At 48.5% G+C, this 27,403-nt stretch overlaps 3 protein-coding genes across 3 annotated transcripts in view; 2 read left to right on the top strand and 1 right to left on the bottom strand.

The window, feature by feature from the left end:
- Nucleotides 1–136: 136 nt before the first annotated feature.
- Nucleotides 137–7,313, top strand: Eif6 (eukaryotic translation initiation factor 6). Its single transcript, XM_090352228.1, has 6 exons — nucleotides 137–243; nucleotides 330–415; nucleotides 3,252–3,427; nucleotides 3,909–4,085; nucleotides 4,410–4,591; nucleotides 7,054–7,313. Exons 1-6 carry the CDS (start codon nucleotides 137–139, stop codon nucleotides 7,061–7,063), a joined length of 738 nt encoding a protein of 245 aa, XP_090208354.1. The 3' UTR covers nucleotides 7,064–7,313.
- Nucleotides 7,314–8,281: 968 nt separating this feature from the next.
- Nucleotides 8,282–9,862, top strand: Mmp24os (MMP24 opposite strand). Its single transcript, XM_090352227.1, has 2 exons — nucleotides 8,282–8,450; nucleotides 8,523–9,862. Exon 2 carries the CDS (start codon nucleotides 8,526–8,528, stop codon nucleotides 8,676–8,678), a length of 153 nt encoding a protein of 50 aa, XP_090208353.1. The 5' UTR covers nucleotides 8,282–8,450; nucleotides 8,523–8,525; the 3' UTR covers nucleotides 8,679–9,862.
- Nucleotides 9,863–10,311: 449 nt separating this feature from the next.
- Nucleotides 10,312–27,403, bottom strand: part of Mmp24 (matrix metallopeptidase 24) — a 46,546-nt gene continuing 29,454 nt past the window's right edge. The window contains exons 4-9 of the mRNA XM_090352226.1: nucleotides 25,899–26,203; nucleotides 20,512–20,673; nucleotides 18,935–19,149; nucleotides 15,366–15,504; nucleotides 13,823–14,089; nucleotides 10,312–11,919 (exon numbers count right to left, since the gene is read on the bottom strand). Of these exons, the coding sequence (XP_090208352.1) occupies nucleotides 11,582–11,919; nucleotides 13,823–14,089; nucleotides 15,366–15,504; nucleotides 18,935–19,149; nucleotides 20,512–20,673; nucleotides 25,899–26,203 (1,426 nt within the window). The 3' untranslated portion in view covers nucleotides 10,312–11,581. The remainder of the gene's footprint in view (nucleotides 11,920–13,822; nucleotides 14,090–15,365; nucleotides 15,505–18,934; nucleotides 19,150–20,511; nucleotides 20,674–25,898; nucleotides 26,204–27,403) is intronic.

The following is a 27,403-nucleotide window of genomic DNA, read 5'->3' as shown; positions in this document are numbered from 1 at the left end:
GACGGGACCCGAGGTGTGCGAGGACCTGGAGGGGCGGGGCCTGCGAGGCGGAGGCCCGGGAGCCCGGCGAGCCCGGCGTCCTGGTGAGAATCCGTCCTCCCCCAAGTCCTGGTCGCGCAGCCCCTAGGCCTCCCAGATGGCAGTCCGAGCATCGTTCGAGAACAACTGTGAGATCGGATGCTTTGCCAAGCTCACCAACAGCTACTGCCTCGTGGCTATCGGAGGATCGGAGAACTTCTACAGGTGTGGCGAGTGGAAGCGGGGAGGGAGGCCGGGTGTCGGGAGGGGTCGGCTCCCAGCCAGTGACCACCGAGTCCATGTCCCTACAGTGTGTTCGAGGGCGAGCTCGCCGATACCGTCCCCGTGGTGCACGCGTCCATCGCGGGCTGCCGCATCATCGGGCGCATGTGTGTGGGTAAGGCCGACGGAGGACTTCGAGGGCGACTGCCGCACATCACTCCCTAACCATTAGGCACACTCCTGGAAAGGACGCGGCGTGACCGGGGATTCCCAGGCTTTCCTTTTTTGCCTCCCGTTGACTGTGGAGTCTCTGTGGCAACCTCCCTGGCAAAGGTCGCTCGCTCAGCTCGGGAGTAACCGTGAAATAAGTGCATTCATTCTTGACCGTATTCCTCTTTTATACTGCCCCTGGGAGATGGGAGTCCAGCTAATTTGGCTGTTGAGGAAGCTGAGACACACCAAATTCCACACCGTGGGTGGAGGCGGATTCGCATCTCTTCTCCCTATGTTCAGGTTGCTTCCTTCTTCTGTGCGTTTGTTTCTGCATCTGTAAAATGAGGGATTAAGATTCGGGGTCATCCTGTTCAGCTACATTTAAGTCTTCGATTCAGTTTACCACATCTCTGAGAGGCATCCCTACTTCCTAACCTCTTCAAGCGCTGTTGATTCTGGCTTTGGGTCCTTTAATTTGTGTATCATGACCGCCACACCCCGTTTCCTTTTTTTTTTTTTTTTTGCCAGTCCTGGGCTTGAGCTCAGGACCTGAGCACTGTCCTTGGACTTTCTTAAGGCTAGAGCTCTACCACTTGAGCCTCAGCACCACTTCCTACTTTTTTCTATGTATGTGGTACGGGGAGGAATCAAAACTGGGTCATCGTGCATGCTAGGCAAGCACTCTACCACTAGGCCAAAGTCCCGGCCCCTACACACACCCCGTTTCTTAATTTTCCATATTATTTGGGATCATACAGATTTTTTTCCACTTTTTTTGGGGGGGGGGTTGTTTGGGTTTGAACTCAGGGCCTGGTACTGCCCCGAACTTATTTTTCCCCTCTTTTCTTTCCTCACTCCCTGTTCCCCACAAACCAACCAACCCAGTAGCACTCTACAGCTCCACTTCTGGCTTTTGGGGGATGATTTTTTTTTTTTTTTTTTCTGCCAGCCCTGGGCTTGGGCTCAGGGCCTGAGCACTGTCCCTGGATTTTCTCAAGGCTAGAGTTCTAACACTTGAGCCACAGCACCACTTCTGGCTTTATTGCCACGTATGTGGTACCGAGGAATCGAACCCAGGTCTTCGTGCATGCTAGACAAGCACTCTACCACTAGGCCAAAGTCCCGGCCCCTTGGGGGATGATTTATTGGAGGTAAGAGTCTCACAGACTATCCTGCCCAGGTTGGCATTACCTCATCATCCTCAGATCTCATCCTCCTGAGGAGTTGAGGAATACAAGCGTAAGCCACCAGCACCCGTTTTAATTTTTGTTTTTTTTTTTTCTTTAATTCATGGTAGCCTCATGTATTTTCTGATTCATTAAAAATACTCTGATCAAGGGGCTGGGAGTTTGGCCTAGTGGTTAAAGTGCTTGCCTAGCATGCATGAAGACCTGGGTTCGATTCCTCGGTACCACATACACAGAAAAAAGCCAGAAGTGGTGCTGAGGCTCAAGTGGTAGAGCTCTAGCCTTGAGAAAGTCCAAGGACAGTGCTCAGGCCCTGAGCTCAAGCCCAGGACTGGCAAAAAAAAAAAAAAAAATACTCTGATCAAAACATCTTAATCTCTAACCATATTCAGAGGACTGGAAGCAAATTCTAACATAAGGCATATTTTAGCCTGTTCCTTTCACAGGTTTAGAGTTGTAGCCTAAACGGATAAGTTGAGGTTTAATTGTCACATATTATTATATAATGCAGATAATTTTTTTTTTTTTTTTGCCAGTCCTGGGCTTGAGCTCAGGGCATGAACCCTGTCCTTGGACTTTCTCAAGGCTAGCATTCTACCACTTGAGCCTCAGCACCACTTCCAGCTTTTTGCTATGTATGTGGGGTACTGAGGAATTGAACCCCGGTCTTCGTGCATGGTAGGCAAGCACTCTACCACTAGGCCAAACTCCCGGCCCCAGCAGATAATTTTTTTGTGTAGAATAGTCTTTAATGACAATAGACATTTGGACAGTTTTCCATTTGGTTTGTTAAGAATATTGATGCTGTGTAAATATGGACATATGTTCATACTTCCATTAGACATATAATAGTAGCAGCTGGGATGACTTAGTCAGTGGCTGTTCACTGTAGAAGATCTGGAGGCCAGATAATTATCTGCAGTGGCTGGCCAATTTACACTGATAAGACCATATAGCACATGAGCATCTCACCACTTCCTCATCTATTGCCATCACTTGGTATTGACGGTCTTTAAAAGGGCAAGTGTATACTGCTAGCTACATACACACACACACACACTTTTTTTTTTTTTTTTTTTGCTAGTCCTGGGGTTTGAATTCATGACCTGGGCACTGTCCTTGGACACTTTTTGCTCAAGGCTAGCCCTCTGCTACTTGAGCCACAGCGCCATGTTTAGCTTTGAGTATGTGGTTCTAAGGAATTAAACCCAGGGCTATGTGTGTGCTAGGCGAGCACACTACCACTAGGCCACACTCCAGGCCCTCCTAGCTGGATGATTTTTAAGTAGAAAGATACAATTATAATGCCAACAACCTTTCTGTTAGTTCTGCTTCAATTCCCCTCACTGCCACCCCTAGTTGATGAAGTGGAAGGAACAAGGCTTATTGGGATAGATTGCTGGGCCACTGAGGCTTTTCCAGGGAGTCCTTGGTTCTCTTGCTTTGAATTGGAGGGCTGGGATCTGTAAAGCTTTCATGGGAAAGCCAGATGGGCTGGGCTGGGCTGGGCTGGGTGGTGGTATCCTTATAAGGGTGGCCCTTATATCCCAGAAAGCAACTTTTATGTTCATGGTTTGTCTTTGCCCCACCTTTCAATTTGGGTCTCTCCAGGGAACAGGCATGGGCTCCTGGTGCCTAACAATACCACTGACCAAGAACTGCAGCACATTCGCAACTGCCTGCCAGACTCAGTGCAGATCCGACGGGTGGAGGAGAGGTTCTCAGCTCTGGGCAATGTTACTGCCTGCAATGACTACGTGGCCTTGGTTCACCCAGACCTGGACAGGGTGAGTAGGCCCATCGTGGCCCAAGAGTCACACAACCAGCCTTATTAGTAGTTAGCCACTGGGTCTTTCCCTGAGGCTAGTATTAGGGGTCCATTTGTGGTTTCTTTTTCTCGTTTGACTGTCTTAACTTCACATACTTGTAGAAGTAGTATGGTCAGTAATCAGAAGATGGGATAGATATTAATCTGTTAGGATTAGGGTGATTGGCTCATCTAGTATAGATGATTAACAGTTGAATTGGAGTGGGTGTGGAATATAGAGTAGAAGAAAAAAGGCCAGCCTCTATATGTTCTGGGCATGCCTAGATGATAGAGGCTTCATAGCTGGCTACTGTAAACTGTATCCTGGGTCTGAGGGAAGCTTCCATATGCAGATATGTAGTGGAAAAATAAGGGCTCAGAAGCTAAGCTCTGAGTAGTACTGGTTTGCAGAGCCTCTCTTAAGTGTTTTAGGCTCTGACCATGATACCTTTGGTCAATAGGAGACAGAAGAAATTCTGGCTGATGTGCTCAAGGTAGAAGTCTTCAGACAGACAGTTGCTGACCAGGTGTTAGTAGGAAGCTACTGTATCTTCAGCAATCAAGGAGGACTGGTACACCCCAAAACTTCAATTGAAGATCAGGATGAGCTATCCTCTCTTCTTCAGGTCCCTCTTGTGGTAAGCATTCCTACTCTCTGTTTTTTTTTTCTTATTTTTTTTTTTATTGTAATTAGTAAAAGGGTTACATGATATTTGCCAGATAGAAGGTGCATTAATTCACATACATTGATACCCTTTCACATGTCTTGGTACCCGTTTCCCTCCCCCCCGCATTCCTACTCTCTGAACCCCATCTCCTGCTGAGGCAGATCCGTTTGCCCTGTGTTTGAGAATGTGGGCCATTTTTATCTGTTTTACTTTGGGATTGGAGCCATAGGCCAATTGGGAGGCAAGAATTTGGCTGGGGGTGCCACGCACCAGGTTGAGTTCATCCTTTGGCAGGCAGGCACCGTGAACCGGGGGAGTGACGTGATTGCTGCTGGGATGGTAGTGAATGATTGGTGTGCCTTCTGCGGCCTGGACACAACCAGCACAGAGCTGTCCGTGATTGAGAGCGTCTTCAAGCTGAATGAAGCCCAGCCAAGCGCCATTGCCACCCGCATGAGGGATTCCCTCATTGACAGGTATCTGGGGCCATTGTAGGGGCTCATTTTGCCTTTGCAGGTAGGGGAAGAAGATGTAGCCCAGCTTGAAGCTGCTAGATAGTGATAGGATAAAGTGAGCAAACATTTCTTAAGTGTCTGCTCATCGTCATCTTGAAACATTCAGTTCTGTAGGTAGACTTTTCCTATGCTAGATCTTATTTGATTGTTGACCATGTTTTACAGTTTATGTCTATATCAGGCAGAAATGAACTGTTGGCTGGGGAAATGGGGAGACTACTTACATTCAGCTAGTTCCTTACCTAAGGGTGCTCTTGAATGTTTTGAGGTGGATACTGCAACAGAATTACAATTTGGAATTTTCTGAGTTAAAAACATAAATGGGAACTGGGCGCAGTGGCTCATGCGACTACTGCCCTATCCTTGAGCTGAAGAGCTCAGGGACAATGCCCAAGCCCAGAGTTCAAGCCCTATGACCCACAAAACAAAACAAAAAAACATAAATGGGGGCCAAGAGCGTGCCTAGTGGTAGAATGCTTGCCTAGCATGCACAAAGCCCTGGGTTCGAGTCCTTGGTACCACGTACACAGAAAAAGCCGGAAGTGGTGCTGTGGCTCAAGTGGTAGAGCTGTAGCCTTGAGAAAAAAATCCAAGGAGGCTGGGCGAGGTGGTTCATACCTGTAATCCTAGCTACTCAGGAGGCTGAGATGTGAAGATCAAGGTTCAAAGCCAGCCTGGGTACAAAATCACCTGAGATTCTTATCTCAAATTAACCTGTAGAGAATGGAAAATGGGGCTTGGCTCAAGGGTAAGGAGGTAGCCTTGAGCCAAAGAGTTCAGGGACAGTGCCCAAACCCAGAGTTCAAGCCCCATGACCCACAAAACAAAATAAAAACATATACGGGGGCCAAGAGCGTGGACTAGTGGTAGAGTGCTTGCCTAGCATGCACAAAGCCCTGGGTTTGAATCCTTGGTTCCACATACACAGAAAAAGCTGGACGTGGTGCTGTGGCTCAAGTGGCAGAGCACTAGCCTTGAGGAAAAAAACCCAAGGACAGTGCTCAAACCCTGAGTTCAAGCCCCAGGACTGGCAAAACAAAAAAACATAAATGGATTCCTAGCCATAGAGATTCTGAAGTGTCGTAATTGTTTAAAGAACAAAAACACCTTAAGTTTCCAAAACCCAATGCCTCCTAAAACTGTAATAAAATACTGTACTTTACTAAGGAGTATATTACTCAGAGTTAAGATCATGATTATCAACTACATTAAGAATATCTTCTAGGGGTCGGGAGTTTGGCCTAGTGGTATAGTGCTTGCCTAGCATGCAGGAAGACCTGGTTCGATTCCTTGGTACCACATACATAGGAAAAAAAAGCTGGAAGTGGTGCTGAGGCTCAAGTGGTAGAGTGCTATGCCTTGAGAAAGTCCAAGAACAGTGCTTAGGCCCTGAGCCCAAGCCCAGGACTGGCCAAAAAAAAAAAAAAAAAAAGGAGTATTTTCTAGCCTTGTATTTGTGGTCTTTTGTGTTTAGTTAACATTTTTAAAGGGGAGTTCTGGAAAAGGAGGCCAAAGGTTTGGCCCTAGTCTGGTCACTGAAGGACTTGTAGTATGGGCATGTCATTTTCCCTGAGCTTCCTTGCTCTGTTTTACCAGTGTTCTAAGGTTGTGTGTCTTGTACCTGTGCACATACCTGCGTTACCAGTACTAAGGCTTGAGCTCAAGTCCTTTAACTCTTGCTTGGCTTTTACTTAAGGTTGGTGTTCTACCACTCAATCCACACCCATTTCTGAGCTTTTTGCTGATTAAATGGAGCCTCTTGGAATTTTCTGCCCAGTCTGGCTTTGAACCTCCATCTCTGATTTCAGTTTCGTGAGTAGCTAAGATTACAGGTGTGAATCACCAGCACACAGCTGAAGCTCTAGTTTATGAATTAACTATTAAATAAGTTGGCCCAAGTGCACAAAATTACTTTCTTTAGGGGCTTACTGAGATTTTAACTCATGATTTTGCACTTACCAGGCAGGCACTTTACTGCTTAAGCATTCTCCCAGACCTTTTTGCTTTATAAAACTGTTCAAATAGGGTTTCAGAAATATACATGCACACATACAAGCTGGCCTCCTGTTTATACTTCCCAAGTAGCTGAGCTTTCTGGCTTGTATCAATTGAGAGATGGCATCTTGAGAACGTTTCATGTAGGCTGGCTTTGAACTGAGGTCCTCTGGACTTCTGCATCCTGAGCACCTAGCATTACCAGTTTGAGCCACCACACCCTGCACAAAGAAGTCTTTTTACTCTTTAAGTACTGAATTCTGGACTGGACTATGGCATAGGTTGTAGTCAGTCATACCTGGAATCTGAACAGGAACAGGTGGGGCTGAGAGTGCAGCCTTCTGGGCTGTACTAGAACAAAAGTCTAGGGGTGGGGCAAGTTGCACCCTTTGAAACATGTACTGACAGAGCCTTTTTTCTCTCTGCAGCCTCACATGAGTCACCTTTTATGCTGTTCTGCCAGCTCCTCCATCTGGACTTCGGCTCTCTATTCTTGCCTTGGCTAGTCTGTACCAGATGCTGGCAGGGAGGTGTGACAGAGAAGTCAATCACCTGGGCGGGCCATCGCTTGAATCTTGTTTCTCAGAAATATGTCATGTCATACTTGCTTGTCAGTCCCTGTGGCTCCTAGACGAGGGTTCTGTTGTCCTGTACCACCCCATTAAAAGGCATTACATGCCTCTCAGCATTCGAGGTATTTTGTTTGTGGGCCTTAGCCTTGTGCAAACTCTTCCCCAACCCCCAACTGTTCCATGGTCCTGGGAAAGCTATGTGGGGTGGTCACCCACAGCCCTCGCCCTCATCAGATGAGACTTCCAGAGCCAGAAGAAGAAGCACCTTTCACAGTAGTTCTCACACTTTTCACCCAACTTCTGTCCTGATTTTCTGTAGAAGATGATAATTTCGGCCGGTAGCGTGGCCTAGTGTAGAGTTCTCATCTAGCATGCACAAAGCCCGTGGGATCGATTCTTCGGTACCACATATACAAAAAAGGCAGACCCTTGAGCAAGAAATGTCCAAGAACAGTGCCAGGCCCCAGGACTGGCAAAAAAAAAAGGTTAATCTCACTTTTGGAGTATGGGGGTGGGAAGGAAGGTTGGTCATAGAGCCTGAACTCATGGCCTGGACACTGTCTTTGAGCTCTTTTGCCATTTGGAACCACTGTGGCACTTCGGTTTTTTGGTGGTTAATTGGAGATAAAAAGTATCTCATGGGGGTTGGGAGTTCGGCCTAGTGGTAGAGTGCTTGCCTAGCAAGTACGAAGCTCTGAGTTCCATTCCTTGGTACCACATATACAGAAAAAGGCGGAAATGGTGCTGTGGCTCAAGTGGCAGAGTGCTAGCCGTGAGCAAAAAGAAGCTAGCTTTCAGAAGTCTCAGGGGAAGTGTTCAAGCCCCAGGAATGGCAAAAAAGAAGTGTCTCCCGGACTTTTCTGCCTGAGATGGCTTTGAACCGTGATCCTCATAGACTCCGGAGCAGCTACTATTGCAGGAGTGAACCACAGCATGGGGCTTTTCCACTTCTTCCTCACCCAAGTGAGGAGACCCGGCAAGTGCTGGGCATCTGGCCTCTGCATCCTTGTCCTTTGTGACCTAAGGTGGATGAGGTGATTGTTGTCTTCTGCTTGGAGTGCTTGGAGCTGGGCGCCTGTCCTAAGTATGTGGGCGGAGCTTCGGGACACTTGGGCGGGATTGGTCAGTGCCATTGTGGCCCCACCCCTGGGCTGGGAATCCCTGGTTTCCGCCGGCGCGGTGGCGTCAACACGTTAGCGCGCGGCTCTACCTAGTCTGCGGTGGTAGAAGGCTGACCAGCAGGCCTCCCAGAGGTGAGAGCTGGGCGGGTTGGTGTCGGGTTAGACTGTTGCTAAGGCAAAACCGACCGTCTTCCCATCCTGCAGACCATGGGCGCTCAACTGAGCGGCGGCCACGGCGCCCCCGAGCCGGCGCAGCCCCCGCCCTCTCCTCCAGCAAGGCCGGGGCCCCAGCCTGAGCCAGGCGCGTGGGGGCCGCTGGAGGACGTGCGCTTCCTCATCGTCTGCACCTCCTGGTACTGACCAGGCCGCCCTGGAGGAGGTGAGCTGCCTGCCGCCCTGTCCTTGTGCTCCTCCAGCCTGGCAGAGTCCTTGTCTCCTCTCCCACGCCCTTTCTTAGACCGGAGACAGGCAGACAGTTCGGAGAAGTCGTGGAGCTGCCTCAGGCTTACTGGCTCCATCTAAACTCGAACAACCCTGAACTTGCATTGCTAGCCTGCACCCAAACGCAGCTCCGATCTTCGTGTTCAACACCACCCCTCTCCAGCTGTCTGCGCTCTGTACAGAGCCTGATCCTGGCCAGGCTTTCTGGTAAGACCCTGAGGCTGCTGAACACCTGGCCTGTCTGACCCTCACTGCTAGAACTGAGCTACCCGCGGCCCAGGTCCTGATGCCAAGTGCATTGACTTGGAGACATCTTTACCCAACATGGCTGCTCCGCCTCAGAGGATGTCTGAGTGGTGTGGCACATGATGCATCTGGGGCAACACCAAGGCACCTCAAAGCACCCCTCTTCCTCCTGAATTAAGCCTACTCTTAGAACTTGTTCTTTGTTCTCATACCCCAGGGAAATGACACACTGTATATTTTTGTTTTATTTAGAAATGATTTAAAAAACATTATACAAAGGCTGATCAGTTTAAAATGTGACCGACAGGAAATGTGATGTTCCCCAGGCGGAGGGGGCTGGGCTCTAGGGCCCCCCAGTGCTTTGCCCCTCTCGCTGCCCTGACCTGGGGCGATGGACAAACGGATGACCACAGGCAGGAGCATCCATGATTGGAAGCCTCTAGGCTGAGCCCACTCTGGGCCTGGCCCTGCATCCCTCACATCTGCAGCTTGGGCTGCCTGCCTCCATCTCCTGCTCTTTTTCAGCTGGCCTTGTAGTACCAGGAAGCCAATGGGGAGCCTGGGGAGCCTAGAGCTTTCAAGAAGTGAGAGCACCAACCTGAGGAGTGGAGAGGGACCTAGGAAGAGGCAGGGAGGGAGGCTAGGAAGAGCTGGACAGAGGAGACACTGATCTAGAGGTGTCCGCAGATGGGACATACGATCTAGCCAGCCCACTGGATGGTCCAAGCAGGTAACATAACCTCTCTGTGCTTCATCTGAGGGCATGACAAAAGTTACCCTTGGCCTCCCAGGGGCCTACATGAGTTCCATGTGAGTGGACAGGTGTGAGCTAATAAAGTGCTTTGCAAAGTATAAAACGCTGTACAAACCTATGTATCACTAATATCTCTGCAGTTGTTCCCTGCCTGCCCCAGGGAGCCTGCCCTTGGCCAAAATGAGAAAAAACAGAATGATGATGACAGGGGACACAGTGGAACTCACATGGGAGCCTCTGGGACAAGAGATTTTGCTCAAGACAGTTCCCAGGGCAGCAGGAGTCCCTTGTCTTTGCTACAGGCTAAGCCGACCCATAGTTCAGAGGCCACAGGGTAGGGACAAGGCCCATGCAGGCTCAGAGGGTAAGAGCGGCATCTGAGACCCTGCCAGCACCCTGAAGACTGCCTGACACTGCTTTTTGGCTTTGGCAGAGAGCCAGTGATCATCACTGTACCCTTCGGTCTTGCCTAGGGCTTTTCAGTGACAAAGTGGGGCTGTCTCTGCTAGACTGGAGCAAGTCAAGCTGGGCCCTAGGACTCCTGCCAGAAGTGAAGAGTGGGCCCAAGAAGGTAAAAAAGGGAGGCCCCTACGTTTGGGGCTGCTACCAGTTGGGGTACCCTTTTCCTAAGAACAAATGCAGGAAAATGGCCCAGTAAGCTAGACTGCCAGAACCAATATCATAGCATAAACACTGCTACTGGGCTAAGAGATTGAGTTGCCTCAGGGTTGCTGGAGATGGGGGCATTGAGCACTTCGGAAGGCTGCACCTGACTCCAAGGCCGAGACTGGTGGTCATCTCTAGAGCCATCTCTCTTTCACCTAACTAGTCAGGCCACAAGCCACAGGCAGGAGCAGGGCTGGGGACAGGGTTAATGGAGAGGGGCATGGAGGGCCGCCACGGACTTGGATCAGCCTCTAGAAACAGGGTCAGTTCCTGCCCCAGTTCTTGAGCCTCACGAGGGGGCCCCAGCGAATTCTGGGATGCTAGCATGGCCTTAGCAGCACCTTGGTCCTTATAGCCTGGGGGAAGGCTGCCTCCACGCCGGCCCAAGCCTCATCACTAAGACAATCACCTCTAATTCATCTAAAGCCTTAAGCAGCCTTTGCAAAAATGGGACTTTAAACAGTAGTAACAGGACATGTAAATATTCACGATATGACATCTGGGTCCTTTTTAGACCCAGGTGGGTCACAGCCCTGCCTGTGGCATGTGACCTTAAATCCTAGGTCTCAGAGGAGACTTGACAAGTAGAGCAGGGTTCTTGAAGGACCTGCTGTTTACCAGCAGGAGAGACCCAGGCTTGTTGCCCACCATGTTGACAGCAGGGGACCTATAGCCTTGGAGGACAGTGGAGTGAAGGTAGAGGGACATCTGACCAGCAGGTGTTGGCAGAAGGTGACTGGGACTATGGCATCTCCCAGGTGGGGGATGTGAGCTTGTGCTGGCTTGCCACAGAGGGTGCTGGGTCCCAGCCAGGACCAGAGCTGTGGTGTCTCATGGATACCACAGGGTCCAGTGACCATAGGGATTCTTCCTGGTATGGTCCCTGCCTCCTAATGGGGCCTGGCTTATTCCCTTGAGATAGTGGACCCAGGACAGAAGGCTGGCACGTGGGTGCCAGACACCCACCCTGAGGCACAGCCACCATCACTCCCTAACCCACTCTCAGTCTAGACCAATGCACCCATCACTTCAACTGTACGATCCTGGCCTAGGGGCCTGCTGGCCCCAGTGGGCAGTGGCCAGAGCTGCCCCTCAGACCCTGGTGAGGAAGGGCCTGGCTGGCTGAACCAAGTAGAAAGAGAGGGCTCTGGGCTACTCATACCCACTCCTGGACTGGCCGCTTATAGTAGGTGACAGGCTGAGGACCTGCCTTGTTCTTGAACTGGAAGATAGTGTAGACCAGCACCAAGATGCAGAGAGACAGGATGCAGGGGATGACCACCGCCACGGCATTCACAGAGCCTGGCATGTCATTGATGGTCACCATGATGTCCACGTCATCCTGAGGGAGCCGCCGCTCCTTGCGCCGCTCCACCTCCTTCTGATTGCAGCCCATCCAATCACGCAGGATGTTGCGTGGGTAGCCTGGCTCTACGCTCAGTTTCTGGTTGTCAAATTTCCAGTAGTCCCGACCCTTGTAGAAGTAGGTGTAATCTACAGAAATAGAGCCCAGTATCATGCTCGAGGCCAGTAAGGGGTATAGGGTACGGTGGCAGTATGGGGGATGGGTGGCAAGTGAGGTAGAGGGAATGGAGTGTTGGAACTGTGGAAGTGGGGTGCTTGGCTGCCCTGTGGAGTCAACAACACAGCCACAGAGAAGGGGATCCACCAGGTCATAGGTGGTAGGAAATCACTGAGGAGATTTAAATAGACCTAGGAAATGGTTCAATCTGTGCTGCCTGGATAGGACCGTTCTCAATCTAGGGATATCTTAGGCCCCACAAGTGCCTCATGAGGGCCAGAACAAGCCAGCTCTCTACTCTAGGGCCTCAGTCCAGATCGTGCCTGAGCCACGGGAGCAAATTTTATTCTGTTAATCACAGACAGATGGTTGTGGTGGTGTTGGTGGTGGTGTTTTTTTTTTTTTTGGTCAGTCATGGGGCTTAAACTCAGGGCCTGGGCACTGTACTTGGACACTTTTTGCTTAAGGCTAGCTCTCTGCCACTTGAGCCACAGTGCCATTTCTGGCTTTTTCTGTGTATGTGGTACCGAGGAATCGAACCCAGGGATTTGTGCAAGCTAGGCGAGCACTCCACCATTAAGCCACATTCTCGGCCCAATTATAGAATATTTTTGACTTGGCACATAGTGCAACACAGATGCAGGGTCTGTGGGGCCCTTGTAGGGAGGATGGAAAAGGCTGGAAGGAAAAGTTGGGCAGGTCTGCCAAGTCATTCCCTGGGTAGCCTGCTATTCCTAGGTCCTCAGCAAAAGCCTCAGCAGCCCAGCCAGCCAGAGATAGGAAAATAACTCTCAGACTCTCATTGGCTAGCTTTTACCTGGAATGGGAACTTCATTGGTTATGGTCCTTGATGTCACCTATCTCTGAGGCTCCTCAAAAAGGAACATCCTGTACACAAACCAGCTAACAACTGCTCTCCCTTGTAGCCACTGGGTTTAGAAGTAGTGAGCTTGACAGCAGTCTCTAATGTGGATTCTCTGCCTATTTCCTGTCTACAGTTTTTATTCGCCTACTAGCTTTTTGCTGCTGTTTACTGACACTATGGGAACTATGCAAATCTTGTTCACTGCTATACCCTAATCTCTCTCAGACAAGCTGCTGCTGCTGCTGCTGACAGCAGTTAAAACTTACATAGCACAGACATGTACAGGCATTCTCACAAAGCCATTATATTAAGGTAAACGCCATTATGATCTCCATTTTAGAGAGGATACTGAAAAAACTGATTTTCTAAAAGTCATAGGAGGTGATGCGGATACTCTGTGTGAATCTACCCATCCTGGCTCTAGAGTCTGTTTTTTTGTTTTTTGCAGTCCTGGGTTTGGAACTGAGGGCCTTGTGCTTTGTGCTTGCTCTCCACTAAGGTACACTCTAGTCCCAGAGGCTGCTTTTGACTAGATCAACAATTATGGATGCCTGTTGTGCACCTAGCAAGATCTGACCCCTCCTATTGAGAGAAGCCCTTAGTCTGGCAGGTAGGGAGACAGACTATGAATGACTGTTGCCAGTCTTCATCTCCAGCTGTCTGCCCTTAAGCCCTGTAAATAAGAACCTGTTCGCAATCCCTTTTTTATCATTATTTTTCAGATCTGACTACCAAGGAGCCCTTAGAGAACACCAGAAAACCACTGTTTGAGAAATACTGTCTAAAGGAATGAACTCAGCCCACAAAAACATCTCAATTGTGAGTCATTCCTGCAGGTGAAAACTTGTGACTTGGTAGCTGGTCAGCTGGTTCATTCGCAGTATGAATAAGGACCATCAGGACAGCTGTCAGCTAGCAGCCTGGATTTCTTACACTGGGTATCCTGAGAGTATATCCAGGAGCCATATACAATCGGTTCCCTTCCCCCCTCGCATTGGGCCCTTACGTACATCCTTCTTTGCTGATGAAGGCCCCCTGGGGGGCCTGTGGGATGCCCTTCCACACAGTGATGGGCTTGGGGTAGCCAGGGTCTGTGGCTCGCCGCTCCTCGCTGTAGCGCCAGTACCGCTCGCCTTTGAAAAAGTAGGTCTTGCCCACAGGTTCCCAGCGCAGAGCTGTGTCGATGCCTTCCCGGGGTAAGCAGCTGCCCAGCTCCCCCAGGCTGTGGGGGTACCCAGGTTCCACTGTGACCTCCTTAAATACCCAGTACTTGTCACCTGTGGGCAAGAGATACTCAGGATCAGGATTCCCAAACTACCTGATGCTATTTTTTTTTTTTTAAAGACTATTAACATTGATTTTTTTTTTTTTTGCCAGTCCTGGGCTTGAGCTCAGGGCCTGAGCACTGTCCTTGGACTTTCTCAAGGCTAGAGCTCTACCACTTGAGCCTCAGCTCCACTTCCGGCTTTTTTCTATGTATGTGGTACCTAGGAATCGAACCCGGGTCTTCATGCATGCTAGGCAAGCACTTTAACCACTAGGCCAAACTCCCGGCCTTAACATTGATTTTTATATCATATTTCACATGACATGTTTAACAAGTATTCAAGAAGGGAATCGCTATATACAATCATTGGCACTTAGAACATAATTAAAATTAAGTTGAGGGTTTGTATGTCATAGACACATATTGATCTATGTAATAAAACATTATGTCTATAGAGTCATACATTTTTATGTCTATTCAGTTATATTTATTTTTCCAATACCATATCCATAACATTGAGTATACAAATATTGAGTCCTCGCTCTTGTATTGTTTGGATCTAACAGCCACATATTATGGATTCCATGTGCCTTTTGTTCCTTTGGGCTTGTCTTATCTCACTCAACATGATTTGCTCTAGATTCATCCATTTCTTAGCGAATGCCATTATTATTATTATTATTATTATTATTATTATTTATTTTTTGCCAGTCCTGGGCTTGAGCTCAGGGCTTGAGCACTGTCCTTGGACTTTCTCAAGGCTAGAGCTCTACCACTTGAGCCTCAGCACCACTTCCGGCTTTTTTCTATGTATGTGGTACTGAAGAATTGAACCCGGGTCTTCGTGCATGCTAGGCAAGCACTCTACCACTAGGCCAAACTCCCAGTCCTGAATGCCATTATTTTATCTTGTCTGTTGGCTAGGTAGAATTCCATATATATATATATATATATATATATATATATCACATTTTTTGTATCCATTCATCTGCAGTAGGGAAACCTGATGCCATCTTTGTTCGTAGAGTCAGAATGTCAGTCCACTTGACCCCATGGCCTTAGCAGATTTTATGGTAGGAAGCCCAATGCTAAGCACAGATCCTGGGCTATGTGCACCATACTGTCCAGTCCTATGCTCAACCCCAGGACTGTTTCTTCTCTCCTCTCTGGACAACATCAGCCAACCCTGTGCCTTTCTGTTAGGCGAGAAGGGCCCTTGGGCCACCCCAACTCCTCCAGTTTAGATTGGATGGACAGGGAACTGTCTCACATTACATGCCCATTACCTTTGAAGAAGACAAATCTTCCATCAGCCCTCTCATATGCTGCATCTATTCGGGCAGGCAGGCCTTTCCAGAACTGCTCAATCTGCATGGGGTAGCCCTCCTGAACCCGGTTATTGCGTAGGCGCCAGAACCAGCGATCCTAGGTGAAGAAGGGAGAAAAGGACATAGCAGGACAATGCAATCCTCTCATTCCAGGGGCTCAAGCCCAGCTCAACACCATCCTGTGGACTTAATCTCACAATCTCCTTTGGAGGCTGTCCATTTGCTTCTAACTCTCAAGAGGGAGACAGGATGATCCTGTAACTTCATTTAAACCTTTCTACTGTCCAAGGACCATAGGAGACCTGGTGAGGGAGGAGTATGAAAAAGCTGGGAAGGAGGATGCTGGTGCTTAGAGAAGCCACAGGATGGCAGCAGAGAGTCACCGACAGCCAGGTAACCTTGGGAATCCTAGGGTGGGAATGATAAAAACTAACTTGTGGCTGGGAGTTTGGTCTGGTGGTAAAATGCTTGCTTAGCATTCACGAAGACCTGGGTTTGATTCCTTGGTACCATATACATAGAAGAAAGCCAGAAATGGTGCTGAGGCGCAAGTGATAGAGCTTCTAGCCTTGAGAAAGTCCAAGGACAGTGCTCAGGCCCTGAGCTCAAGACCAGGACTGGCCAACAAAACAAAACAAAACAAAACTAAAACTTGTCAATGAACACTTGGAGAGGAGCAAAGAAAAATGAGTTTGGAGCCAAGCAGCAGTAGCTCTTGTCTATAATCCTAGCTACTCAAGAGGTTGAGATCTGAGGAATGTGGTTCAAAGCCAGCTGGCGGATTAAAGACCCAGGTACTCTTATCTCCAGTTAATCTCAAGAAAAGGAAAGTGGGGCTATGGCTCAAGGGGTAGGGTGGTAGCCTGGAGCTGAGGAGCTCAGGGACAACATCCAGGCCCAGGGGTAGGGTGGCAGCCTTGAGTTGAAGAGCTCTGGGACAGCACCCAGGCCCAGAGTTCAAACCCCATGACCCACAAAAAAAGAAAGGAAGGAAGGAAGAAAGAAAGAAAGGAAAGAAAGAAAGAAAGAAAGGAAGGAAGATAGAAAGATGAATTCTCAAAGAATATGTTTTATACTGGGAAGTGGATGGTACTAGAACAAATCATGTTGAGTGAGATAAGCCAAGATCAAAGGAACAAAAGGTGTATGATCTCCCTGATGTATGGATAGTAGATCTAAACAATACAAGAGCAATGACTGAGCACTCAGATATTCCAGGTCACTGACATGAATTTAGACATATAAATGTATCTATATAGACATACAGGTTTATGATGGGATATATATTCTATAGACATATTGATATATAGATTGATATATATATATACATGACATACAAAGATTCAGCTTAATTTGAATTATGTTTATGTGCCAGTGATTATATTTTTTTTCTTGAATACTCGACTGTAGAACATGACATTTGAAATATGATGGACTTTAGTGCCCAGATTGGCTTTGAACCGAGATCCTCAGATCTCAGCCTTCTGAGTAGCTAGGATTACAGGCATGAGCCACTGTGCCTGACTTACATTAACTTTTTTTTTTTTACCAGTCCTGGGACTTGACCTCAGGGCCTGAGCACTGCCCTTGGGCTTTTTTTTTTTTGCCAGTCCTGGGCTTGAGCTCAGGGCCTGAGCACTGTCCTTGGACTTTCTCAAGGCTAGAGCTCTACCACTTGAGCCTCAGCACCACTTCTAACTTTTTTCTATGTATGTAGTACCAAGGAATTGAACCCGGGTCTTCGTGCATGCTAGGCAAGCACTCTACCACTAGGCCAAACTTCTGGCCCTCCCTTGGGCTTTTTTAAGGCCAGCATTCTGCCACTTGAGCCACAGCACCACTTGCAGCTTTTTCTGTGTATGTGGTAGCAGAAACTGAACCTGGATCTTCATGCATGCTAGGCAAGCACTCTACCACTAGGCCAAACTCCCAGCCCTACATTAACTTTTTTAAAGCTTCATTTTGATTTCACAACTCTTCCAAATCAGTCTGAGATTGCGTGTGTGTGTGTGTGTGTGTGTGTGTGTGTGTGTGTGTGTGTGTGTGTGTGCCAGTGGTGGGGCTTGAACTCAGAGCATTGCTTTCAGCAGTTGTTGTTGTTTGTTTTTGCCAGAACTGGGGACTGAACTCAGGGCCTGAGCACTGTCCTTGGGCTTTCCTCAAGACTAGTGCTCTACCACTTGAGCCATAGCACCACTTCCAGCTTGGATCTTTGTGTATTATAGGCAAGCACTTTACCAGTAGGCCAAACTCCTGGCCCTGTTTTCAGTTTTTTTTTTCTTCTTTCTTTCTGATTGCTGGTGCTCCTGTGATATCATCTTAAGAAAGGACAAATGGTGAAGCACTGGTGGCTCATGCTTGTAATCCTAGTTACCAGGAAGGTCAAGATCTGAGGATCACGATGATGAGAAGCTAGCCCAAGAAATAAAGTCCATGAAACTCTTATCTCCAACTAACCACCAGAAAACCTGATGTGGAGCTGTGGCTGAAAGTGGTAGAGCATTATCCTTGAGTGAAAGCTGAGGGCAGAGCCTGAGCCCTGAGTTCAAGCCCCACGATTGTGGGGGGGGAAAAGGTCAAATGACATGCCTCCAAACCACTGAGACTGAGGAGAACTTAGATTGCCTGATTACTTACTGCTCAGCACTCAAAGCTCTCTGGGGAAACCTGCACAGAGTCATGGAGACTTGGTGCCTGGCTAACCAGATCAGTGAAGACTGTTGCCCTGGTGGCTAGAGGTGAGGAAATTTTCCATTGTTGCCCATCTAGAGGTAGTGTTGGCTTCAGAGAGCTTTCCCCATGGTCATGAATGAGACAGGAGGGTATAAAGTCCTAGGGAGTTGGGGTCAACATGGGATGAGTCTGATGGGTCACTCTGCCTCTAGAGTTCCTGATGAGGGTAACAGGCCTTCATTGCTGCTCAGCTTCTTCTGCTCTGTCCTGCTTTCGGCTCCTCTGACCTTTAGAAGTTAATCTAAAAATGAGACCCAGTGTGGACTCAGTCTGCAGAACATCATGCCCAGTCAGCCATGGCTTATGTGACAGGCCCAGGACAGATGATAAGATGTAGCTTGGCCAGTACCAGTGTCTCAGGACCTGGTGAGATCTGCAGACTCAGCTACCACTGACCCTACCTTGAGCCTGTTGTCTTCATAGCAGTTTGACAGTCACACATTCATTAGTGATTTCCCCCAGTTTCAGATGGGTGATAGAGGTTCAGAGAAGGGCAATGTGCTCAGCATCAGAGAGCAGAGACTACTGGCAGTACTGTCCCTATCATTAACCCCTAAGCATGTTGTCAACCCAATAAATCTTTTCCCCTCCCCTCCTGGCAGCACCAGAAACAATCTGACTTACCTGGCAGCACCAGAAAGAGACCCCCAGGTCCTGGCCACTAGGCTAGTTCTCATCCAAGCTCTACAATAGCCTGCCTGATTCCAGAGCAAGAGTCTTCCCCAGTTGGGGGTGGGAGGGTGGGGGTGGCGGAAGAGTGAAAGGACCTGGGTGGCACCTGTCTATCAGCCTACCTTAAACACAAACATCTCGCCCCTGAAGAGGGCAACCGTGTTGAAGTTGCCATCACAGATGTTGGGTTTGGTGCCTGGAGTGGATGGTCGGTCACCAAGGGGTGGCCGAGGGGGCCTGGGCTGGCGCTCATGTTTCCTCTCAGATGGTGAGTGGATCCTGCGGACTGGGAGTGTAGGGAGAGGCCTCGTAGGCTCCAGAGGCTCGGCTGGTGGTCCTGGAGAAAGAGGCTCATCTTAGAGAAGAGTCAGTGGTTCTCTGGGCTCTCTGCCATTATTGCAGGCAGCTCCTGGTCAAGTCTGCCACCTGGCCATTCACTCTGAGTAAACTCCCCCAGTCTTCAAAAAAAAATAGACATAGCCATTGGATAGGGACACTCCTCTTCTTAATCCCTAAATCTGATAGAGCCCTCTCTCTCTCTCTCTCTCTCCTCTTCCCTCCCTTTCTCTTCTCATTACAAGAACAAATCCATCCTTCCTGAAGATTAGCATCCCAGACCTCTTTCTCTGCTTTCCTACATACACACTGGCCCTACTTTTTCACCCCCCTTCATTCTGCAGCCCGCTCCACACCCACACCGCTTGCCAAGATCACCAGTGACCTCTGTGCTGTGGAATCCAAGTTATTGACTCAAACTTGTTGAGCATATGAATCATCTAGGGATCTGGATAAAGTACAGATTATGACTCAGAGGGTCCCATGTGGGGCCAGCATGTCTTCAAGATCTCAAGATTCTTAACATCAGAGCGATTCACTAGGACATTTCCATTCAATAGCCATCTGTGGCTGGTGGTTATTGTATTAGACATCGAATATCCCAAGTCAGTATCCAGCCCAGGTCTTTTGACTAGACTGGTGAATCCATCGCTCCACCATGACCCTCATCACTGCGTCTGCTCTGTCAGGTCGTATCCGTTCTGCCTTTGAAACCCCTTTTCATACTTACTGTTTCCACCCTTTCCTCTGTTGCTTCAGCTTTTGAGATCCAGGGATCTGAACAGGGAATTTCCTCCAGAGGGAGCCACCTCCAGTGCTCCATTGCCTGAGGGGGTGGTGTGTGAGGGGTACGCTATGTTAATGGGCATTTGTTCAAGTAAACTGGCCTTCTCATCTCACAGCTGATATGCCCAGAATGAAAGAGACATGGAGGCCATTCTTATCAACACACTGCCTAGCATCTCAGTGTTGTTTTTCTTTTTAAGATCAAGGCTGAGGATACACACTAACTTGTATCACTAGTACTCAGACAGTTTTGTGACTCTTCTTGGCTAAAAGGCACCTAGAAGAGTGTCCAGTCGTCATCTGGCAGAAGGAAGGGAGCGTGTGTAGAAGGAGAAGTGCTTAAGAAGTAGGGATGAATAATCCTCATTTTGTCCTTCCCCCTCCTTTGCCCTCAGTCACTGTCAACCCACTCCTAGGTTTCCCAAGCATGCTGGCGGGACCTCATAAAAGCTGGCTCACATAGACACAGCAGCAGTGTCGATGAACTGCAAAACTCCCCAGCCTGTACCTTCTTCCTGACAGCTAGACATAGTCCAGCTCTACAGAAGGTGAAATGGCCCCCTTCCCAAACACACACCATAGATCTTCTGGATGCCCTGGAGGTCATCCTGGGGCAGCTTGAAGTTGTGCGTCTCCATGTACTGGTAGAAGGGTGCCATGATGGCACTAGGGTCATTGGAGTGCTCCAGTCCCAGCGCATGGCCCAGCTCATGCACAGCCACCAAGAAGAGGTCATTCCCTGTGGACAGGGGAAAGGAAGGGGCCAAGAACATCCACTCAGGTATCCAGTCAGTCAGTCAATCCATTACATTAGTTGGGCAAACACTGAAAAAAATGTCTTTGTGTGAGGCCCTTTGCTGGATATCAGGACATACAGAGATCAGACCCAATCCTTGCCTTCCAGACCTCTTGATAATAGAGTGGTACTTGGAGAAATGACTTGAGTGACACAGTGTTCTGAGTGTTTTGTCCCAGATGGATGTAAGGGCTGAGGGGGATTCTGAAGAGGACGGGTATTTAAACGTGGGAGGAAATGCTGAGGGAAGACTTCAGAACGCAAAAGCTTAAATGTTGGGTCTTGAAAGAGATTCAGGGGTAGGGAAGAAAGAGGGGGGGTGGCATCTTGGCAGAGGGAATGCTCTAAAGCAGGTCCAGGGACGAGCAGTTTCATTCTGCCTGGCTCTGGAACAAAGCATGAGGGGAGGCCTAGAGTGAGATGAGGTCAGCCAGGCTGGCAAGCAGGGCTCTGAATGCCCTGCAAAGGAATTTGGATTGACTTCTCAGCCAGTGCGGGGTATGAGCAGGATTGGAGGTGGGAGTTTGATGAAAGCTCCCTGGTTACAGTTGCAGGAAGGGTTAGAGAGACATGGGACTCAAGGCAGAAGAAACAGTGGGTGAGTTCATAAGTCACTGCAAGGATCTAGGCGGGCGGTACAAAGGCTCTGAGCCAAGGCAGTAGTGCTGGGGACATGCAGAGAAAGTCCAAGGCATAGCTGGCTAGTAGGCTGCTTCAGATCTAGAGTAAGGAGCCCCAGGTGTAGGACAGCTCTCAGTCAGCTGGACACCAGTCTCAGAAGTATTAACTGAATTGCTGGCCAAGATCAAGGTGAAGCTTCAAATATGAGTAGACATATAATCCAGGCACAGAGAGTAGAACACAGGACCCCAAGTGTGAAACATAGTGGTGGAACAAGATGCCTTCTTTCCCAGCTCTTAACCCCTACCAGTTTGTGACAGGGGTTAATAGGGCTGCCCTCTGAGTCTCAATGTCGTTATTTGTAAAACGGAGTAGGAGACTAGATACCTGAATATGAAAACATACGAAGTGTGTGGTGTGACCTAGCCCCTAAAGGCTGCTGTTCTTATGTAAAGGGGAAGAGGCTCATCCACAGAAAGGAAGCACAAGGCTAGTGAACAAGGTTCCAATAAGACTGTCTTAAAAACAGCCTTCCTGGGCTGGGAGTTTGGCCTAGTGGTTAAAGTGCTTGCCTAGCATGCACTAAGACCAAGGTTCAAATCCTCAGTACCACATACATAGAATAAAACCAGAAATGGTGCTGAGGCTCAAGTGGTAGAGCTCTAGCCTTGAGAAGGCCCAAGGACAATGCTCAGGCCCTGAGCTCAAGCCCAGGCCTGGCAAACAAACAAACAAACAAACAACTCCCCAAAAAACAAAAACAAAACAAACAAACAAACAAACAAAAAAACCCAGCCCTCCTGAGCTTCTGCATTAGCCCTGGGGAAGAGCGAGTTCTGTGTGTGTGTGTGTGTGTGTGTGTGTGTGTGTGTGTGTGTGTGTGTGTGTGTGTGTGTGTGTGTGTGTGTGTGTGTGTGTGTGTGTGTGTGTGTGTGTGTGTGTGTGTGTGTGTGTGTGTGTAGATAGAGCCTGCCACTCCACTGATGCTACCAGTGTCCTCAGCAAAGCCACCTCTGAGTCTAGAAAGGCAGGGGGATGAGCAAGATCAGTGCAAGGTTGGCCAGAAGCCTGGGGCTGGCCTTCTGCTGGGAAGGGATGTTTGGCAGGAGAAGGCAGGCAGCTCTCAGCACCTTCCTCAAGTCCTGGTCCTTCTGGCAGCAAGGGAGGTGTGAGCTCATCTTTGAGCTCTGTCCCAAACAAAGGCAGGCTACTCAAGGCTACGGAAGGTAGCTTTGCTTCCTGGGGATATCCTGGCTCTGCTCCTGGCTTGCTTTTCTACCTGGGTCAAGCTGTTCAGGGCCTAGCTCTTGAACAGGCCTCTCCTAGGGGCTGGGCCACAAGAATCCCAGCAGGGAGCCCAGGAGCTGGGCTCTGAGCTCTGAGACTCTCAGCCTTTGTCCCTGGGCTTGGCCTGGGCCTTCAGAGAAAAGGAGTAATCCCTTTAAGGACAGGGGACTGCAGGTTTGTTCCAGAGAACCAAAAAGAAGAGAAGAGCTAGGAAGGCAGCATCCTACTGTACAGAAACCAGGAGACAGGAGGAGAGGAGCGGAAAGGAGATGGGCTTTGTGAGCATGGGAGAAGGAAATCAACTACGAAAGGACAAGCTCTGCTGTGGAGACCCAGTGCCTCCAGGGCAGGAAGCTCTTCCAGGGTAGACTCTAAGGAGGAAGCACAGTGGTCAGGACTCTGTGGTTTCTGCCATGTCTGGCAGTGGGACATTTTAGATCTCCTCTGTAAAATGAACAGAACAATGCTATCTTTCTCATAGGAATAGGGGTAAAGATGAGTGAAACAAGGTGTGTAAGGTGCTCATATCTGCTGCTGGCACAGAAACCTCACACTACCGATTAACGTATCTGTTGTGATTGTTCAGATGTGTGCAAGGACCAACGCCTCCAAACCCAGTGGCCTTCCCTATATCCCAGACATCCGGCTTAGCTATGCCAGTGGACCTTGTCTCTTCAGGCCTCCTTACCTGGTGATCCCCATCTCCTTGACTGCTCCAGCCTCCACCTCAAGGCATTCCTTTCACTTGATGGTCTCACCATCATTGGCCCCTCCACTGGGAATAGTCTTTTTCTTCCCAACTTCAGCTCAGAGCCTATCTCCCAGAAAAGCTACCTGATGTTCCCAGCTGCTGGGAAATATACTTCCTTCACTCTCCCAGTATTCTCTTCCCAACGATGTTAATCACAGCCTTTATACACTCCCCCACCCCAGGACAGTGAGCTTCTTGGGGTCAAGCTCTGAGCCTCAAAGGTGAGAGTACCCCAGATGGAAGTGTCTAAAGAATTTTTTTTTAATCTTTAGAAAGCTTGCAGTAGAAGTAAGGCAGTGCTGGGGAGGTCCGGAGGGGGGTTGTCACTGGGAGGGAGACTGTTAAGATGTGGAGACCTAGATTCATGTCTAGCTCTGCTATTTACGTTGACTGTGCGAATTTCTTAACTCCTTGGCTGAACTTTATTTTCCTCATCTGTAAAATGGAGATTGGAATCCCTGCTGTCCCTGGTCTCTGGGGGGGGAGGGGGGAAGAGCTGATGACGTAAGTGTGGAAGGGTTCTATCCTCTAAGGCACTGTATGGTCACGAAGGCTCTTCCTGTCTTGTCACCTTGCCCTATGACAAAGTGGCACAGGGCTGAGTTCTCTCCCATAGGAGTTTAATGACTATCTGCTGATTTCACTGGTTGACTCATTTGAGAGAAATGAGAATAGTAGAAGTTTCTGGAAGTAGCTCTAGACAATGGCTTTAAGATATGGTGGACTAGCTTATTCATTCACAGGCTCAGCAAGGAAGGGAATGAGAACCATCGGCACAATGCAGTGTTTCTCTAGGGAGCCTCTTATACACCTGGAACAGGCTATTCTGATTTAGGTTGGACAGTATACATCTTTTTATTTGTCTGGTGATGCTGAGGGCTGAGGTTTGAACTCAAGGCATCTACTACTTAGGCCATGTCTCCAGCCATGTTTATTTTGCTTTCAAGTAGGATACCCTGCAACCTTGTACTGTCTGTGATTCCTGAGTCAGTGAATAGGAAGTACCAGTATCACTGAGGAAGAATTCTTTTTAAAAAGGCAACCAAAGTCTAATCAGGCCTATAATCTAATTCCTCATATTCAGGAAACATGGGGAAAGAGATAGGTTAAAAGTAAACTCAAGACTACTCAGTTTCTTTAAGGCAAGGGGATACAGTGGGGGTAGGGGGATTAAAACTACCTTAATTTGCAAGGGGCAGCCATCTTGATGTGCAGGTACTGTTTTCTTCCTAATTCAAGCTACTGGAAAAGACATCTCTGAGATATTCTGGGAAAGTGAATACAAACTAGGTATATTAGATTTTAAGAAACTCTTATCTTTGTTGGGTTTGATAATTTTGTGGTTATGTTATACGTGAATCTTGGAAATGGAGAAGTGGTAGACCACTAGCCTTGAGTGGAAAAGAAAAAGTGAGTCTTTACAGTAAGTATATACTAAAGAATTCACAGTTGAAGTGATAGACTCAGGATGTTCTTTAAAGCACATCAGCCAAGAACTAAAAGTGGGAGGGAGTAAGTGAAATAGAAATGATAATAGTGTTGATCACTGAAGGAGGCAATAGCTGCCTGGAGATCATAGTCTGTTGGGGCCTGACCACCATCTCTGAGGCCTGATTCTGGCTCAGTGGCAATTAAAGGGCTTTGGCCAGGCATTCACTCCTTGCATACCTCTCTTAAGGCATCTCTGTGTATGTGACTCGATTGAACCCCCCGCAGCTTCTCAGGTCTTGGAGCAGCTCAGGTCTCATGCGCTTTCCTGCGCTTGTCCCACTCAGTACCTGAAAGCCCCAGACCCTTAGTGGTAGCACAGAGGCCCTCTTCCTATTGGCTAGCTTCCCAGTTCCCACCTTCTCCTACCCCAACAGTATATAACTAATTGAATGATGCAATAAAGAGAGAGCATGAGAGAACAGCAGATCAGATCAGCAGAGATCAGCAGAGAGATCTGATGCGCTTTCATGGTTAACACTGCTTCTGACTCAGCGTGGTTTTTTCTTCCCCGGTAATTGGGGGAGGCCTGGGTCATCGATACTTACCAGCTCGCTTGGCTCCCGCGGGACTACAGGCTGGCCCTGTGTGTCCCTCCCCGTTCCCGTGTTGCTGCCCCAGAGAGAAGCAACAATAGTCCTCCATGCTTTCTGTAGTTTGAATTTTACCGTAATAAAAGTTTAGGGAGAGAGGGGAAGAAAGCCAATAATAAAAAATTTCCCAGGAGGCCTCTGTCTCTCCTTTTCTGAGTCAGTGTGGAAATTAAACGAGATAATATCCAGGTGCTCAATAAATCTTATCTTCTCCTTCCAAAACCTATCTTGGGGCAGTATGCACCAGCTCACCAGGGATATATCTGGTTCATGCCTGATTTTCCAGACAGGTCCCTCTTGGGTTCTTAGTTTTTGGAAGTAAAGCTCACATTTATGGTTTCCCCCAAGTTCTTCCCTGGAGCTTCTTTCCCTGACAACTAAACAACCTAGGACCGATCCTCCACTTCCATATCCCCTGGTGGTCTTACCATCATGGTTGGCATTTCCTAGGGTCCATGGCTCATCTGAGTCAAAGTGAGTGTCTCCTCCAATCCCTGGCCCAGGAAAGTAGGCATGGGCCAGGAATCCTCCTTCCCCATCAAATGGGGAGCTGTCACCATGGAAACCAGAAGCAAAGAAGATCATGATGTCTGCCTCCTTCCGATCACTTTTGATCTCATGGTATGGCACCTCTTCAAAGGTCAGTGGGGTCACCTTCTGCCACACATCAAAAGCCTGGCGAATAGCTTTCCGTGTGTCTAGCTCACCCACCTTTGGGGTATAGTTGTGAATGCTGGTGAGAGAGGGGAAAGTCATTAGTGAGGAACAGAAGGCCTGAGATAAGTGGAGCTAAAAGGGACTTCTGAGGCAGTGTAGGCCAGTTGTCCAGCTCTCCTAAGGCTGGGGAGGCAGAGTTCTAGACCCCTCTTTACCTGCTTCAATCAGATTAGCTTTGTTTTTAAAGGTGGTGATGTTGGGGTTTGAACTCAGGGCCTGGGTACTGAGCCTGAGCTTTTATGCCCAACGCTAGTGCTCTTGAGCCACAGCTCCATGTTTAATTGGGGATAATAGTATTGTGGATTTTCCTGTCTGAGCAGGCTTGGAACCACACACATCAGATCTCAGCCTCCTAGCATCTAGGATTACAGACATGAGCCACCAGTGTCCATCAAATCTTTTAAAAAAAATTTTTTTTTATGTAGGTCAGGGAGCTTGAACTCAGCCTGGGCATTGTCCCTGAGCTCTAACAGCTCAAGACTATTGCCCTACCCTTGAGCCAAGCCCTACTTCCTGTTTTCTAGAGGTTAATTGGAGTGCTCAGCTTTTGTGCCCAGGCTGGCTCTGACCCTTGATCCTCAGATCTCAGCCTAATGAGTAGCTAGAATTACAGGTGAAAGCCACCATGCCTGGCTCAAATCTTTTTCTTTCTTTCCTTCTTTCTTTCTCTTCCTTCCTTCTTTCCTTCCTTCCTTCCTTCATTCCTTCCTTTCTTCCTTCCTTTTTTTTTTTTTTGCCCTGAACACTGTCCTTGGGTTTTTTCTCAAGGCTTGAACCCTACCACTTGAGCCACTGCATCACTTCCGGCTTTTTCTATGTATGTGGTACTGAGGAATCGAACCTGGATCTTCATGCATGCTAGGTAAGCACTCTACCACTAGGCCAAACTCCCGGCCCCTTTTCTTTCTTTCGTTCTTTTTCTACAAACCATACTTTCTTTTTTTAAGGCAAATAGAATTTTATAAGCCAACATAAAAATATGATATAAGTAACACAATAGATTTTTTTTTTTGGTCGTGGGGCTTGAATTCTGGGCCTGGGCACTGTCCCTGAGCTCTTCAGCTCAAGGCTACCACCATACTCCTTTAGCCACAGAACCACTTCCCATTTTCCAGTGACTAAATGGAGATAAGAGTCTCACAGACTTTAGTGCCTGGACTGGTTTTGAACCTTGGTCTTTAGTCTCAGCCTCCTGAGTAGCTACGATTACAGGCGT

Source organism: Megascapheus bottae, chromosome 18 (assembly GCF_031878675.1).
Source record: "Megascapheus bottae isolate mThoBot1 chromosome 18, mThoBot2.hap1, whole genome shotgun sequence".
Lineage (NCBI taxonomy): Eukaryota > Metazoa > Chordata > Mammalia > Rodentia > Geomyidae > Megascapheus > Megascapheus bottae.
Note: the sequence above shows the minus strand (reverse complement) of the source record. Positions and strands in the feature narration are given on the sequence as shown.

Excerpts from the sequence above, each read along its gene's own strand:
- Mmp24os (XM_090352227.1), top strand. The coding sequence starts at position 8,526 with ATGGGCGCTCAACTGAGCGGCGGCCACGGCGCCCCCGAGCCGGCGCAG.
- Eif6 (XM_090352228.1), top strand. The coding sequence starts at position 137 with ATGGCAGTCCGAGCATCGTTCGAGAACAACTGTGAGATCGGATGCTTT. Across the intron at positions 416-3,251 it reads CATCGGGCGCATGTGTGTGG|GGAACAGGCATGGGCTCCTG; the intron begins GTAAGGCCGACG and ends GGGTCTCTCCAG. Across the intron at positions 3,428-3,908 it reads TTCACCCAGACCTGGACAGG|GAGACAGAAGAAATTCTGGC; the intron begins GTGAGTAGGCCC and ends TTTGGTCAATAG.